Source organism: Gopherus evgoodei, chromosome 18, assembly GCF_007399415.2.
Source record: "Gopherus evgoodei ecotype Sinaloan lineage chromosome 18, rGopEvg1_v1.p, whole genome shotgun sequence".
NCBI lineage: Eukaryota > Metazoa > Chordata > Testudines > Testudinidae > Gopherus > Gopherus evgoodei.
The window spans coordinates 12,063,765-12,078,571 of NC_044339.1; the positions used below are offsets into that span (position 1 = coordinate 12,063,765).

The 14,807-nt window shown below is 41.3% G+C and overlaps 1 protein-coding gene across 4 annotated transcripts in view; it reads right to left on the minus strand.

The window, feature by feature from the left end:
- Nucleotides 1-14,807, minus strand: part of UBE4B (ubiquitination factor E4B) — a 62,777-nt gene that overhangs the window by 1,678 nt on the left and 46,292 nt on the right. For all 4 annotated transcript variants that reach the window (XM_030537329.1, XM_030537330.1, XM_030537331.1 and 1 more), the window contains 10 exons: nucleotides 13,959-14,058; nucleotides 12,990-13,117; nucleotides 12,537-12,635; nucleotides 10,933-11,168; nucleotides 9,001-9,127; nucleotides 7,701-7,845; nucleotides 4,658-4,792; nucleotides 3,738-3,929; nucleotides 917-1,091; nucleotides 130-276 (listed from right to left, as the gene is read on the minus strand). In XM_030537329.1, the coding sequence (XP_030393189.1) occupies nucleotides 130-276; nucleotides 917-1,091; nucleotides 3,738-3,929; nucleotides 4,658-4,792; nucleotides 7,701-7,845; nucleotides 9,001-9,127; nucleotides 10,933-11,168; nucleotides 12,537-12,635; nucleotides 12,990-13,117; nucleotides 13,959-14,058 (1,484 nt within the window). The remainder of the gene's footprint in view (nucleotides 1-129; nucleotides 277-916; nucleotides 1,092-3,737; nucleotides 3,930-4,657; nucleotides 4,793-7,700; nucleotides 7,846-9,000; nucleotides 9,128-10,932; nucleotides 11,169-12,536; nucleotides 12,636-12,989; nucleotides 13,118-13,958; nucleotides 14,059-14,807) is intronic.

Genomic DNA, 14,807 nt, shown 5'->3' on the forward strand with positions numbered 1-14,807 from the left:
TCAGGGCCAAAGCTGAGAGTGGGGAGGGCAGAACAGGACTGCTGTTATATCCAGGCTATGACACTGCCCTTCAGAAGCCTGAGATATACCCAAGGGTACAACCCTCCATCAATACAAAGGCAGAGCTACCTGGTTCTAACATATTTTCTGTCAGTGTCTGCCGATTGAAGGGGTCAGTGGAGGAGTTCAGCAGGTGTCGTAAGATGATTGATCTGTCCATGATCGTTCCAGATGGCAGCCTCACAGGGTCAGTCATAAGAGTGTCCATGAGTGGATCTGAAGAGGCAGATGAAGCTTATATAAATAAATTAAATAAACAGAAGACAAAGTAAGTGCTTTCCTGATGCCTCTCAGCACAGAAGTGATCTGGAGAATCTGTATCATCGAGGACCAGATACATTATTGAAGTGATACAGGGTAACCCAAAGGGAGGAAAAGCAGCTCTCTTAGGTGTCTCCTGCCAACTGATCCAGAATTGGTGTGAAGGTACCATCAGATTAGATCTCATACAGGTGGGCAACTGCTGGTGGAAATGGGGAATTGCTGGGATGAAGGCTGCCCTAGAATGCAGAGCTGGCCATTCACTTAAAGTTAGGAAGGAGAATGAAGAGTCAAGTGTGACCATTTCACTATGCTCTCAGAGATCTTGTACTGTTTTATGACCTGTGTCTGCAAAGCTGGTCTAAGCACATGGCTAGGTATGAATAATGCAGTCCCTGAACAACTTTGCTCTTTTCACGCAAACCTGAACTGTTTCACTGAATTGGTGGAAGATTCAGGACTACAGAGAACAATAGGCTGTTTCCATTAGAAATCACGTCTAAATCATACATACCTTATACGTACTTTAAGGAACTGCACTCCCTCGCCCCCCCGCCCCCCGCAAAAGTTAATATTTAAAAAAAAATCAACCTGCCTCTGAATTCATCTGGAGCATCACTATAATCGATTTCTGCACGGGCATTCTTGGCAACAATTTCCTCCACTTTCTCTGCCAGCAGTTTGAATTTTTCTATTGCTATTGTGGACTTGATTCCAGCCTTCCTCATCTTTGAAATAACCTCCTCAAATAGCTCTTTGCTGTAGGACCTCTGCAAGCAAGCCACATAAGGAGAAAATGTGAACTAGTGACAACTTAGCTCAGTTATAGCATCTTTCATCTAAGGATCTTAAAACACTTTGTTAAAATAAACTAATGTGAGGTAGGCAAGAGATATATAGGAATCACTTCACTGAGCACTGAAATGTAGCCACCTCTGGGATGCAGTCCAGCTGCTGCACCACTGTTTATCTATGTAGGATAGGAAATGAAGAGTACTAGATCCAATTGGAGTTGTAGAGGAGTTTATGGAGGCTGAACTTAATTGTCAGAGTTGGTGTTTACTCAGAACACCTGGGTTACCACCCTTACTTTTGTGACACGTACTATGAACACAAGTGGTATATTTTATATTTCATTTAAAAGGATGGCAGCTTCAGCTACACAGGCTCCACTACCACCTCTTTCAGAGGGAAGAGTGTCATCTATTGAAATCACCACCACTATCCCCCAATCATTTCTTTTAGGTATTCTTCTATTTACTGATTCATCCCAACCTTGATTTGCTTGTGAGATGATCATGGCATAAGGTGATGCAGTAAGGAGGAATAGCAGTGTGCCCAAATCTCCCATCCTGCCTTGCAACAGTGGAATAACTGATTAGAACAGAGCCATCTTTTTCCACATGGCACAATATCAACAAAGATGAATTCGCACATGTTGGTGGAAACATCACCTATCGTTTGGCTTTTCTGAATTATTATCTGCTATAATTATTGCCAAGGATAGTTACATGCCATGCAAGTGTTGGGATGTGGAAATCAGTATGACACTGGGGAAATCTAGAAAACAAGGATGAAAGCACAGAGTATCTAGCCCACCCACCAGCAGGATACTGGTAATCACGTGCATTGGGGGAAAAAAAAATAAGATTTACCAGCTAAAAATGGGCATGCAGTTGCTGTAGGAGATAGGCTGATGTATTGTTTATCTGTGACGAAGTGGAAGACAATTCTGGGAAGGGACAGAAGAGGTATGATCCTTAACAGCAAAAAAATCCTGCTGCAAAGATGAGCAAGAAGTCTCAGTGAGGGAGTTGGTACCTGCTGGGAGCCTGCCAGTTCGATGCACCACACATCACACTGCAGGAACAGCAGCACACTGCTTCTAGAACTGCGCAGCTACACCTGCCACAGGCAGAACGCATACTTCACAGCTTCAACTGACTTAGGCATCAGTTTAATAAAAACTTAAGAATAAAGCTATGTACAAGGACTTTTGCAAACTACTTATTTTCTGGAGACTATAAAGCCACCTACATGTACCTTCAGAGTGCTGGGCTTTGAAATAAGCCTTTAAAAGTTTATTTTCATAGTTTCAAAAGCCCTCTTTTAATAAACACCTATTAAATTACACAGTATGAGACTGAGCTAAGCAATAAACACAATTTTACATACAGGGTTTGACAAGTTTCTGTTTGCTTTGGGAATTTTAAAGTGTTCTAAACACAGTGGTAATTCTCTACTCTGTATTACAGATCTCACTGAAACATTGTATTCAATGCTCAGGACACAGTGTGCCCACCCAAACTCTATGCCAGCCTGGAGGAGAGAACATAACTATGGCACTGTGCCTGGGGGCTGGCAAAGCTCTTCAAATTTCTTCTGCATGCTAGGATTTGCACATCAGAGATCCATCAAAATGCTTTAGAACATCTCTGCCACACACAGGCAACATTTTAGAATGTACTTTTTACCCAATCGCTATTACAGCATCATGGATTTTCTTTGCTTATCCTTCCTGTCATTGCCAAGACACTAGGTCACGCCCCCCCCATTTTTTTTTTAAATGAGAAGTCGCTTTGTGTTATCCAACATTAACTGATTTGTACTAGGGACAACTCAATGGGGACAAACTAAAATAAAGCACATTGGTGTGGGAACTGGAATAGTGTTAAAGGGACACTGTCAGTTTAAAAAAGTTAGATAGCTAACAAAGGGCATCTTTTTACCTACATTATTGACACCATGTGAGATCATCAGAATGGAAAAATCCAATTTACTTTTCTCTATTTATGCTGTTTTTTTCCTCTATTTCTCAGCCTAGCCAAGGGAGGGGGATGGACTAAGGTTACAGATGACCCATAGTTTACCTATATGATCGATCACACACACAAAGGACAGTATTTTATACAGAAGTGTCACTCTAATGATTATTGCTAGAGGAATGAGCCTAGGTTTGTGAGAAGAGGCCCTTAGATCACAATCCCAGTTCTGCCAGAGACAATCTGTGTGGCCTCAGGCATGATCATAATCACTCTTGTGCCTTGGTTTCCCCTCTGAAGTGGTCACAATACTACTATTTCTACCTCACAGGGGAAGCTAAGCAGGTAACGGTTAATATTTGTAAAATGATCTGCATATATAAAGTGCTACATATAGTCTATGAATGACTACATATTTTTTATACAGCACTATAGGTTTGCAAAGCACTTTATAAACATACCTGTCTCAGAGGAGAAGAGTGTGCCCAAGCAGAGATTAATCATGGAAAGTAAACTGAAAAGATGCATCTGAAAGAGGTTGGTTGGCAACACACACAGATAGTGGGGAAGCTCTTCCAGGAGTGATTCTGCAAAGCTCTGCCAGTTCTGTCTGCCCACACCACCACCATCCCCACCTCCCTTTCTGGAGCTCACCTGGTCATCAGCAATTGCTTTAGCAAAGCGAGCACAATCTAACTGCAGGTAAATATCAGTCAGTTGGTCCAACAGCTTCTTTGGTTCAAACCCATATTTTTCAGGGTTTTCAACTTTCAGGTCACGGCACTTGGGGCCACACAATTGCTGAAGGTTAAAGTTCAGCATAGCAGCCAATCGTGGTCCAAGTTCCTAGAAGGCCAAAACAAAGTACAAATGAAAACGAGGCGGCATTGGGGAAGGGACACCACCTTAAGGGCCACATGCATTTGGCTCAGGAATTAGACACTGTGATTTCTCTTCAAGAAGACTGCCACTGATTTCATAAGTTTCACACGGTGAGCCTTTCCTCACTCCTATCTCCAAGCAGTTACGCTTATATCCAAACTCAAGTATTCATCATATGAAGTAGAAAACAATGCAACTTATACTGAATATCTGCCCAAAAACACACATTTAAAAAAGTTTAAGTAATATAATTCCAGGGAGTGTTTCTTCTGTCGGTGACAAGATGAAAACATCACATACCTAGGTTCCTCTTCAGATTGCAACAATCATGGTCACTTTTCTCAGGCTGGAAGGACGCAAACAGTCTCCACAAACAGATCCTAGAATGCCCTTCTTACTATCCAATGTTGGCATCATTGCAACATGCTTGTTATAATCCAGACACACAGGGAAACTGTGACATGTCTAAAAGCACTATTAACATCTCAGGGACTAAGGAAATGCATTTTATAGCACCAAATCATTGTTAACCTATAATACATATGCTTAGAATTAGATTTCAGTGCACTGTGGATAACATTACAGCTTATCTCCAGGATTTTATCCAGTAAAAAAGAGCCAACCCGCATATTAAAGAAGCTGAAAACCAGGCAGGCAATGAGGAACACTAGAGTAGAACAGTTTATACTTACAGGTCTGAGGAAAGGCTTCTGAACCTGCTTGGTAAGGATATGGAACATATCAACAGTTTCTGTTGCCAGGGCAAGATACGAGCGAGACACACGCTCATCCTGAGCAAGCTGAGACTGCCGAGCCTGTTGCTGGTCCTAGAAAATAAACATGCCACAATTACAAGTCCTTATAACTCCCTACTCAATAGCTAAACAGACACGATCTAACATCCTTTTGGCAGGGAGCAGAGTTACAGACTGTGGTTGAAGTTGTACTAAGATGCTGCTCTTTTATTCAAGGTACAGCTCCCCTTCAGTAGCATATCCTAGACAAGTCTGGTGTGGTGTGGTGGAAGGGTATAAAAGTGCATAATAGCAAGGCTGTAAAGTGCTGTATCACTCCAAAAAATGATTGTACAAATGATACCGTGGTGGGGTCCCAAGTGAGTGAGTCTCACTGATTCCATATCCAATTTGCTCAACATACAATTGAAACAGTAGGTTGGGTTTCTCCCCCATCCCAAATACCAGCACTGCAGAGTCAGTGTTGGAGCGGAGAGTCAAGTTGGGTTCTTTTTGGCTTGTTCATTAACACAGGTAATAAAGCTTCTAAAATTGGAACAATTCTATAGATGTGTCAGTTCACTCCTTCACCTAGTAATGGCTCTGCCATACTAACAGGAGTAAACGGTCATAAAGGCTTCAGAAGAACAAACCTGATTCTGACTGAACACATGAAGCAGAAGCTGTGAAGGTGATTTTTTAGTGTGTCACTGTTGACCCAGAGCTGCACTTTTAATCTTTTTTTCTTAATTACTTTTATGGGAAAGAGGTAAGGGCTCTCAGAGATCCACGCATCTTTCAAAAGTAAATCAGAGAGTCATGTGGATGAGTTATTGCACAACTTTCAGCTCTGCACAATTAGCAGCAAGCTCCTACAGGACTGTCAGGTGTCAAGGTCATGCTGTTTGTCATCTGAAAGGTAAAGTTTCTCTAGATTTGAAACATGACTCATGACCTATATGTCACAACCTATTAATGATCTCCAAATCTTCTATTAAAACTAGACAAAAGTGTTGGAGAATACAATACAGAGAACCATTCTGCGCTAGCTTGAGGATGGACTGGCGGTCATAAACTGAACTGTTCCAATTCTAATTCCGTACAGGTTGTATGGAAGAATGTTATTTACAATCATACATCCAGTCAGTAGGACTTCAATTATCAACATGGAATATAGATGTTCCTTGTACAGGGAGTTCCACTAGGTGACAGCAACAAATGTGAGAACGATACTAAAAAAGTGACATCCAGAAGGAAAGTTAGGTCTAAAGTGAGGAACAGTAAGGGTTGAACTTTGAGACCTTCATCAGCCAGGGAGCTATTCCCGCTCCTGCCAAGGGTTGGATCAGCCTCTGCTGATCCAAAACCTTGAGAAAGTTCTAAATGCTAATTCCCTACAGGATGCTGTATTGGAGCCACTTCTAGCTTGAAACAAAGACAAACTGTTTTTAATCAATACAAATGTTATAAAAATAGCACAAGAGATGACCAAGAAATGGTGTTCATTTCCAGACCCTCAGCTTTTACATTATCCTTGTAATATTTACATACTAAAGCAGCACTCTTTACTGTCCCTTTGCATAGCATTATTCGTATTTTACAGATATTGCTGCAATATGAAAAGAAGACAGTGTTGCTGACTACAGCCAAGTGCAGTTGTCAGTTTAATAAATCTTCTGTCGGGATTACATCCTGCACTTGTCAATGGACTGGACTCTAATCTAAAAGGTCGTTTCGATCTCTAACTCTTAACCACTACAGTAATTCAGCAAAGAATCCTGTGGCACCTTATAGACTAACAGATGTTTTGGAGCATGAGCTTTCGTGGGTGAATACCCACTTCCTCAGATGCAACCCACGAAACCTATTCACCCACGAAAGCTCATGCTCCAAAACATCTGTTAGTCTATAAGGTGCCACAGGATTCTTTGCTGCTTTTACAGATCCAGACTAACACGGCTACCCTCTGATACAGTAATTCATATTCTTCCCCCTGTGACAAACATCACAGACATCAACATGTCTGCAGCTAGATAATCCATTACAACTACAAAGTGTAACTTAAATTTTCTCATTCACACATACACATGCAGCCACCTAAGCACCGAATATTACAACCATGCAGAGTATTTCCATAGCTGTATTGTAAGTGAATCCCAGGACAACTGCATACAGTCATTTACTATCCCGGTATATTTTAAGTTTATCCAAGACTATTTAAGAAGAGAATAATCCAGCTGCCTACTTTACATTGCTCTTTAATGCTCTATTTTTTGCCACCACTGTTTGCATTGTAAGGATTATCCACTTCCAAGATTTGCACACATGTGCTCTATCTGAGCCAGCTGTCCACATTCTTGTTGTATGAAAGTTTTAGGATAGCTAATGCTTATCTGTATCAAAAGGAGGAAGTAACGCTGTAGGGAAAATACAGACTTTAGAATGTTCTCATCTGAAAGGAACTCTCCAAAATGGATCTTCCCTTTCCATCTATGTTTTTTATTTTAGATTTGTGAAATCAGTAACCTCAGTATAACACTATCTGACATCGCTGGGTGAATGCATACAATTATTGTATAACGACACTGAATCCTGGAATTTATTCTCTTCCTTTCCATCCCAAAGCCTGCTTCGAGCTCAATACGTTAGGAGAAAAAAAGGTCTTTACTGGGACAGTTTTCTGAAGTGAACTCAGCTGGTGGGCATCTTCCAGAACTTCCTTTGAAAAAGGATTATAAGTCTCAGTTTCTCCGTTTAGCATTCTAAATACACGATTTCTTAAAAGACTCATATACCCTCCCCTCCGCCCCAGTGCCAGCCCTGACATAGCTCTGCAGCCTGGATTCTCTTTCAGGAAGCAGTTTCCAAAGTGACCCTGCCTATGGTAGCAGCAAGCAATGCTACCTCTAGGGGCTGCTCTGCTACCCTTAGCCAAAGAAAATCTTACCATAAGAAAGGAAGGGGCACTGTGGGGAAAAAAACAAACAAACACCATGCTCACCCTAGGCAGCAGGTCCCACTGTTCTTTGTTCTTCATCTCCTCTTGAACTTCATGGATCCGTTTTAGGGACTCCAGACTTTCATCCAGCAAGAAAGTTGTATCATTTATCAGCATGTTGATATAGCGAACAAACTGCTTCCCAGAGCTGGAAAACATTGGAACGCATTTATTGCTGCACAGTACAACAGGAGCATTCAATCCAGAATGTCTCACTCAATCTGGAGCACTACCAACATTCCTTCTTCATACCACGGTATGAATAATTAATTCCCCCACTGCACAGGCCAGGTGAATCAGAGTCCAGAGGCATCCTACATTCCTCTGTTTTTAGAATGGCTATAATGGAAAGCTCTAATCATGTAAGTTGGGACTGATCAAAAGAGGTATCCTCCCCTTCCTGATAGTAATAGCCGAGTAAGAGCAAGAGAGAGCCCAAACAAGAGTAAAACAAGAAGAGGGAAAATCCTTTTTCAATGGATAAAGCAGTTCTTGTTGGCCAGTGACAGAAAAATTGTCAGTTATCTAAGAACTCACATGAGAGGCCCAAATAAACTCCATCAGGGTCTGGAAATGTAATCTGGGACAGACCATCAGGGGGACTAAAAGGGTGAAATGGATAAGCCCTGTCTCTGCACATTTGGAGTATAACACAATGACAGACATTAACAACCGTAGGGGGAGGGATAGCTCTGTGGTTTGAGCATGGGCCTGCTAAACCCAGGGTTGAGAGTTCAATCCTTGAGGGGGCCATTTAACAATTTGGGGACTGGTTCTGCTTTCAGCAGGGGGTTGGACTAGATACCGCCTGAGGTCCCTTCCAACCCTGATATTCTATAATTTAACTGGAAACAAAAAAGTATCCTCAGAAAAAAACACACAGTGGTTCTCAACTGGGATCACCAGTGTGAGCTCAGGAAAAACTCACAAGAAGCACAAGGTAGCAACTAACAAAGACTAAAGGAAGTGCATTTTCCACAGTATTTGTGGCATAACATGACCAAGGAATGGGGAGTGCACAGATGTGCCCTCCAACACAACAGAGAAGCAAGCAGTATGCACAGCAGCATAGGGAGGCACATTGGAAAATCAACACTTGGGGGAGTTTTCTTCTTGCAGCTCTGGGTCATGTACATTTTTTTCATGTTCTGAAGCTAAATATCTTTGAGTAGTCTGGCTCTTCAGCTACATATCTTAGTTGGAGGGATCAGCCTGAGATCCTTACTCCAGTGGTCTCCACACTACAGAAATCCAAGGCGAGTGTCTGAGTAGTTATCTCTGGCATTTACAACATTTTACTCACTTGAACTCTTCCATGAAGGTGCCATGATGTGCTATGTTCTGCCAAAGGCTTTTGAAAATGGTGCTGATATGGTAGCGGATTGTAAATTTGTCATAGAACTCGCTGGTGGCTCCAGTGTGCTCAACATCTGAGAAGAAAATACAAGACCCCAGCAGTAAAACTAGAACCCCATCATCAAAATTTCTCTCCAGTATGCTGTGCTAATTACTAGGCACCCACGTACCACACTTCCCACCCCATCCCCAATCTAACTGATTAGATACAGTTGAAAGCTGCAAAAAAAAAAATCACATCTGTAAAAACAATGAGGAATTCTTGTGGCACCTTAGAGACTAACAAATTTATTTAGGCTAAGCTTTTGTGGGCTAGAACCCACTTCATCAGATGCCTTGCTGTTTTTGCTGATCCAGACTAACACAGCTACCACTCTGACATCTATAAAACTCCATCATGGTCCCCATTTTAAGGGGCATCGCTCACTTTATGTCTCAGACTCAACCTTCCTTTCAAAGGAAAGCATGCCTCATGATGCAGAATATCTTACATACCACTATTATTCCATGTTTAAAAAAACCTGCATTGTTTGGGCTCTCCAATGTGTGAGGTGCTAAAGATAAATAATTAAAGTGAATATAGAGGCCCATAAAAAAACTGGATTACTGAAGACAAAAAAAAAAAATCTGCTACCTCAACATTATGTTGAGTATTTTAATCACCCTGCCCTTCCCTCACCCCACCCCCCAAAAAAACAAATCAGGAAATTGAGTTGTTTCTACATCAACTGTAGACCCTTTTCAATAGTATCCATGTCTCTCAGGGTTTAATATTTCTGCTCATCACCACAGCATCTGACCACTATCCATGTAAAATCAATAGTAATAATGAAATCTCTAGCTCACCTCATGGGGTATATCGGTCTTCTCCCTTTTTGGGGTACTGCTTTTGGTTTTGATTTTTTAGATTTTACTAATTTACTTGGGGTTTTTGGTTTAGATTGGTTGATGTTTTTCAGGGAAAATAATATGGTTATTAGTGGCTGAAAGCATGCAGTGTAGTCAATAAATGCTTACTAGAGAGATAACTTTAACTGCTTGGAGATTATACTATACACTTATTCTTCTGTAGTGACCATCCCAGAGTAAATGGCACCATACAAAAGTTAAGGTCACATTAACATAAAACAGAATACGGCAGAAGGATGTAGCCAGATAATGAAATTAAGCAAGGAAAAAGAACTGGAAAAAAAGGGGAAGCCAGAACACTCAAATGAATTAATTTTCGTGCATTTAAAATATCCGCGTATTGTATTAGTGTAGTCTTTTTCTTTGTTTTTATTTTTATTTTATTTTAGGAAAAGAAAAATATCATTTGTTTGTAGGACTATATGATTCCTTTCCTGCTCTATTCAATTCAGCCCCGATATGTTCTATGACTCTGTGCTCCACAGTGCAATAAAGGTTGCAGATCATGATAGATCTGAAGCTGAGATAGCTGAAAGGCCACCTAGACTTACTGGATCCCTGGGATGTATGTTTGAGAAACAAAAGGCAGCTAGGAGAGATGGGACATCAGGGTGGATTGAAGGGCACTGATGACTTCCCAGGTGCAGAGCCCTCAAGAGCTGTCCAAGGTTTATGTGGCTATCAGGGTATTTACAACTCATGCGCAAAAATTTTTTAGCTCCAAGCACCTCCGAGCCATCACAAAAAAAAAAAAAGGCTTTCCTGCTTTGGAATCAAAATGCCGCTGCAGCACTGCTAGAGTCAGGCTACAATAAAAGCAGCACATGACAAGGCATCACCTAAAGATGTTCCAAACGACGGACTGATTTTTTTTTTTAGAGCCTAAGCAGACTGACAGAACCTCTTGCCTTCCAAGAAGTTTTCACCATTCACTCTGTTGACGAATAACCCTGCAAACACAATATCTTACCTGTATAAAACTTCATCAGTGAGGGGACTAACAATTTAGTGGAGAGAGGATGATTCTCAATCATTTCAAAGAACTTCTGGGTCCGTGGCTGAACTGCTGGGTTTGTCATGAACATCACCTCCACCAGCTTTGCTACCAGATATGGGTTTCGGATGTAGTTCTGGTTGCACAGCATCACAACAAGGAACATCACAATGTCCTGAGTGCAGGGCTCATAAAGCACCTGAGGAGAGTATCTGAAGATAGGGGGAAGGGAGGAGGAGAACACACAACTTGTAAAGGATTCAACTACATATTGTCCTAGGCAACTCAGGTCAGACTACCTGTTAGCCCCGGCAAAAGCATTAAGTCATTATGGAAACCTAACTCTGATTCAGCTACATTAGGCGCTCTTGCCAGTAATAGTTTCCTGGGATCACCTTTGAAGCACAACCACAATCAGTTGTTGTATTTCATATGGAGTCAACATTACTTTGAAGTGCTACTTTAATGCTTGCTATCTCCTAGGCATGCAGGGACAACTGCTGCCTCTGTTTGAAGCACTGTGGGGTTGGAGGAGGACTGAGATCGCCTGAATTCTATGAACACCAGTGGACCCACAAGTCTGAGGGAACAGCCATATTCGGCTTTAATGAGGTAAATCTTAGAAGTTAATGTGATTCTGGCAAATCTACAAATTAAAGTGAATGTTTGTTTATTAATGGGTCATTTCTTATCTTTAATACTGCTCTAGAGATGGTTAATACCTCAGACCTTATTACAATTTCTAAGAGAAATTGCCTTTTTAACAACACATGATACTACATTCAATTTATAATAGTCTAGGAAAACATTTCTCATTCTGGAGGGTAATGTCACTGGTGAACCCCCTACTTCTAAGAGACACTTGGGCAGCAAAGGAGATTGCCTTACTCCGGGTCTGCCCCAATCTCCTCTGCAAAAATGCTCCATGCCTGTGGGTAAAGCAGAAATTGGCTCTTCGAAAGCCATGTCCACAGCCCCATTCCTCTTTCTGCAATGACTCCGAATGCAGTCAGCAACAAAAACAGCTAACACATAGAGGGCTGCATGCAACAGCAACTGCCACAAGCTTCTCCCCTGGGCTCTCACAATAAACAGCTTCATGCAAAGGCAAACCAGCCTAGACGTATGAGTCCCCAACAGATGCTTAGCCCATCTGCCCAGGCAACATGCAGCCTTCTAGTGAGCTGGAAAAAGGGACAGAGACTCACAAAAGCAAGAAAAAAATTAGAGAAATGCAACATTAGATAAAAAACCCAAGGAGGAAAAGACCAGAGACAGGGGGGAAAAGCACAGCTAAAGCAAACCCTGGATCTACCCTCTCAGACATGCACACAGGGGGGCCTGTAAGGTCTTGGCAACTGATATTCACCACAGTTTGCTTCCCCTCCCCCTTCTTTTTCTGCCTTTTTTCCCTCCAGAGAAAGCACTGATCTTTTTGCGCTGGAACTGGAACTGACTTAGCTCAGAGTTCTAACTGGTTTTCAGTTGTAGAGAAGGGAGCCCATCGCCAATTACAAGAACACTGTCTGTGATGTAGGACTGGGAAGCATAATAGTTTGCCTCAAACTGACTTCACTTACTGTACAATAAAAAATAAAAATTCAGCAACATCTTCCACATAAAACTCGGGCAGTGCTGCAAACATCTTCGGGACATCAGGATTTAAAGGCAGTACTATGCTGTGGAATAGAAAAGACAGTGACAGGGTTAAAAGGAGGACAGCAGAATACCAGGTTAAATAATATCTTCTGCATTCTACTACTGAATTTCCAAATGGCCCTTACAGATATTCTCATAAATATTGGATTTTTAAACTTCAAATCTCAGCTCTTCCAATTAGCAAAACATAACTCAGGTTTTTACAGCTGTAACTGAAATTACTACATAAATCAGACTTACAGTCTAAAAACTGTCATTCACTGACAAGAACCGATCACAAATTTAGGAGTCCCAGGAGGTGGTCATGTTGAGGTAGACACAGCTGGTATCAGAAATTTCAGATAGTGATTTACACACCCAGCCCTGAAACTCACTTGGGGTAGGCAGGGTCGAGGATTCGAAGCAACAGCTGAATCACCATACCATAAAAATTCAGACACCTCCTAAGAAAGTTCTCATCTAGCAAGCCAGCATCTGCACAAGCTTTGCACCGCACCAGTTTCTGCAGGAGGAGGAGGAGAAGATGCACACAAAAGGCTAATCAAGAGCAAGATACAAGAAACACAGTATGAAGGTCAAATCTATCCACTCCACTCAACACTTCCAATAATTAAGACAGTTGTGCCCCTCCCTCCATACAAAATATTTTTTCATTGCCCAGAGAACAGGACAATATATCAACAAAGACAGATGAATACAACTCAACTGGATCCACAAGGAGAAAACCTTCACTAACTTGTAGTTAAGGAGCAAATATTCCAACAGTACGAACAGGAGAGTTAAGAAGCTAGATGAGCTGAGAAATAGTCAGAAAAAGCCATCTAGATAGTACAGAGTCCAATATTCCCATCAATTTACAGTTACAACAATTAAACAGGGTATTGAAATTCCTAATGAAGGATTCCAGTGCATCCACTTCGGAAAGAGTTTAGGACTGAGAGTCAGGAGCTCTGGATTTCTATACCCAGTTTAAACAGAAATCATATGAGCCCTTGAGAAGTTACTCACTCTCTGTGCTGTTATTTATCCACCCGAGAAATGGAAACAGCAACACCATCATTCCTCAGAAGGGTGTTGCATGAATTGATTTTTGTAAACTGCTTTTACATTTAAAATTGCTCTAAGTACTAAGCATTTTCATCCTGTATTGTACTGTGCATATTATATAGTGCTCTTAAGTCAACAGGTATACAAGAGTGTAATATATTGAAAACGATCCTCCTATACACCTAAGACATATTTTCAAACCTCTTCAATTGAAAAAGAACTATCACCACTATGACCACCACACACACACACAGGTTGACAGGGCCATTTAGTTGTCATCCTAACTAGTAACAAACCTTAAGTTGTGTTTTACAGCGTTTCAGCATTTCTCGATGTCTGGTAGCCAGAGGAGACTCTTTCCATTGACTTTCATTGTTTTTCAGATCTTCCACAGTCCTGTAAACCACATGAAATCAGCAGTGATGACAGTAAAGGGGACACATGATGACAGCAGGTAAAATATTTACACTACCTGATTTCAAATTACAAAAGAAAGAAATTTGGAAAGAAAAAAAAATGAGATTACAAAAATTCATCACCAGGACAGCAAGTTACTCTTGCATCTTTTGAAAGGAAAACCAAAAATCTTGAAGGCCAAATGCAGGGATACACTAAGTACACTAGTTTCACAACTGATTAAGCAAAGAAAAATTACAGCAGATTCTGGGACAGCGGGGAAAGGATTTCCCCTACAGACACATTCATCACTTTAATCACGTCTAATACTTCGCTTTGTACCAAATTCACAATCTCTATAAAAAGCAGAATTAAAATAATGTCATTAAGAATAGTAACCCTGTGTTAGAGAGAGCCTGATCCAGAACATAAAAGGCAGGCAAGCAAAGGCCATATCTCATTCACCCCCCCAAACTAAGAGCAGAGAGATGAAAAGCGAAGCTACTAGAGGAAGATGGGAAGGCTGCTATCAGGAACAGTTCAAAATACCTTCCTCTCCTTTGTAGGACAGATACAAATGCACTCCCAGCACCTCTCTCTCAACCTCCTTCTAGAAAAGATTTCTCTTGGCAGCCCCTGTCCCCACGCACAACCCCCATTAAAATTCACGCCTGTGGGGAAAAAGCACAAGCAATGGGAAAGCTGCTCATGCTCTTCCCTTCAGTGCAAGGCCCATCATTATAACAAAG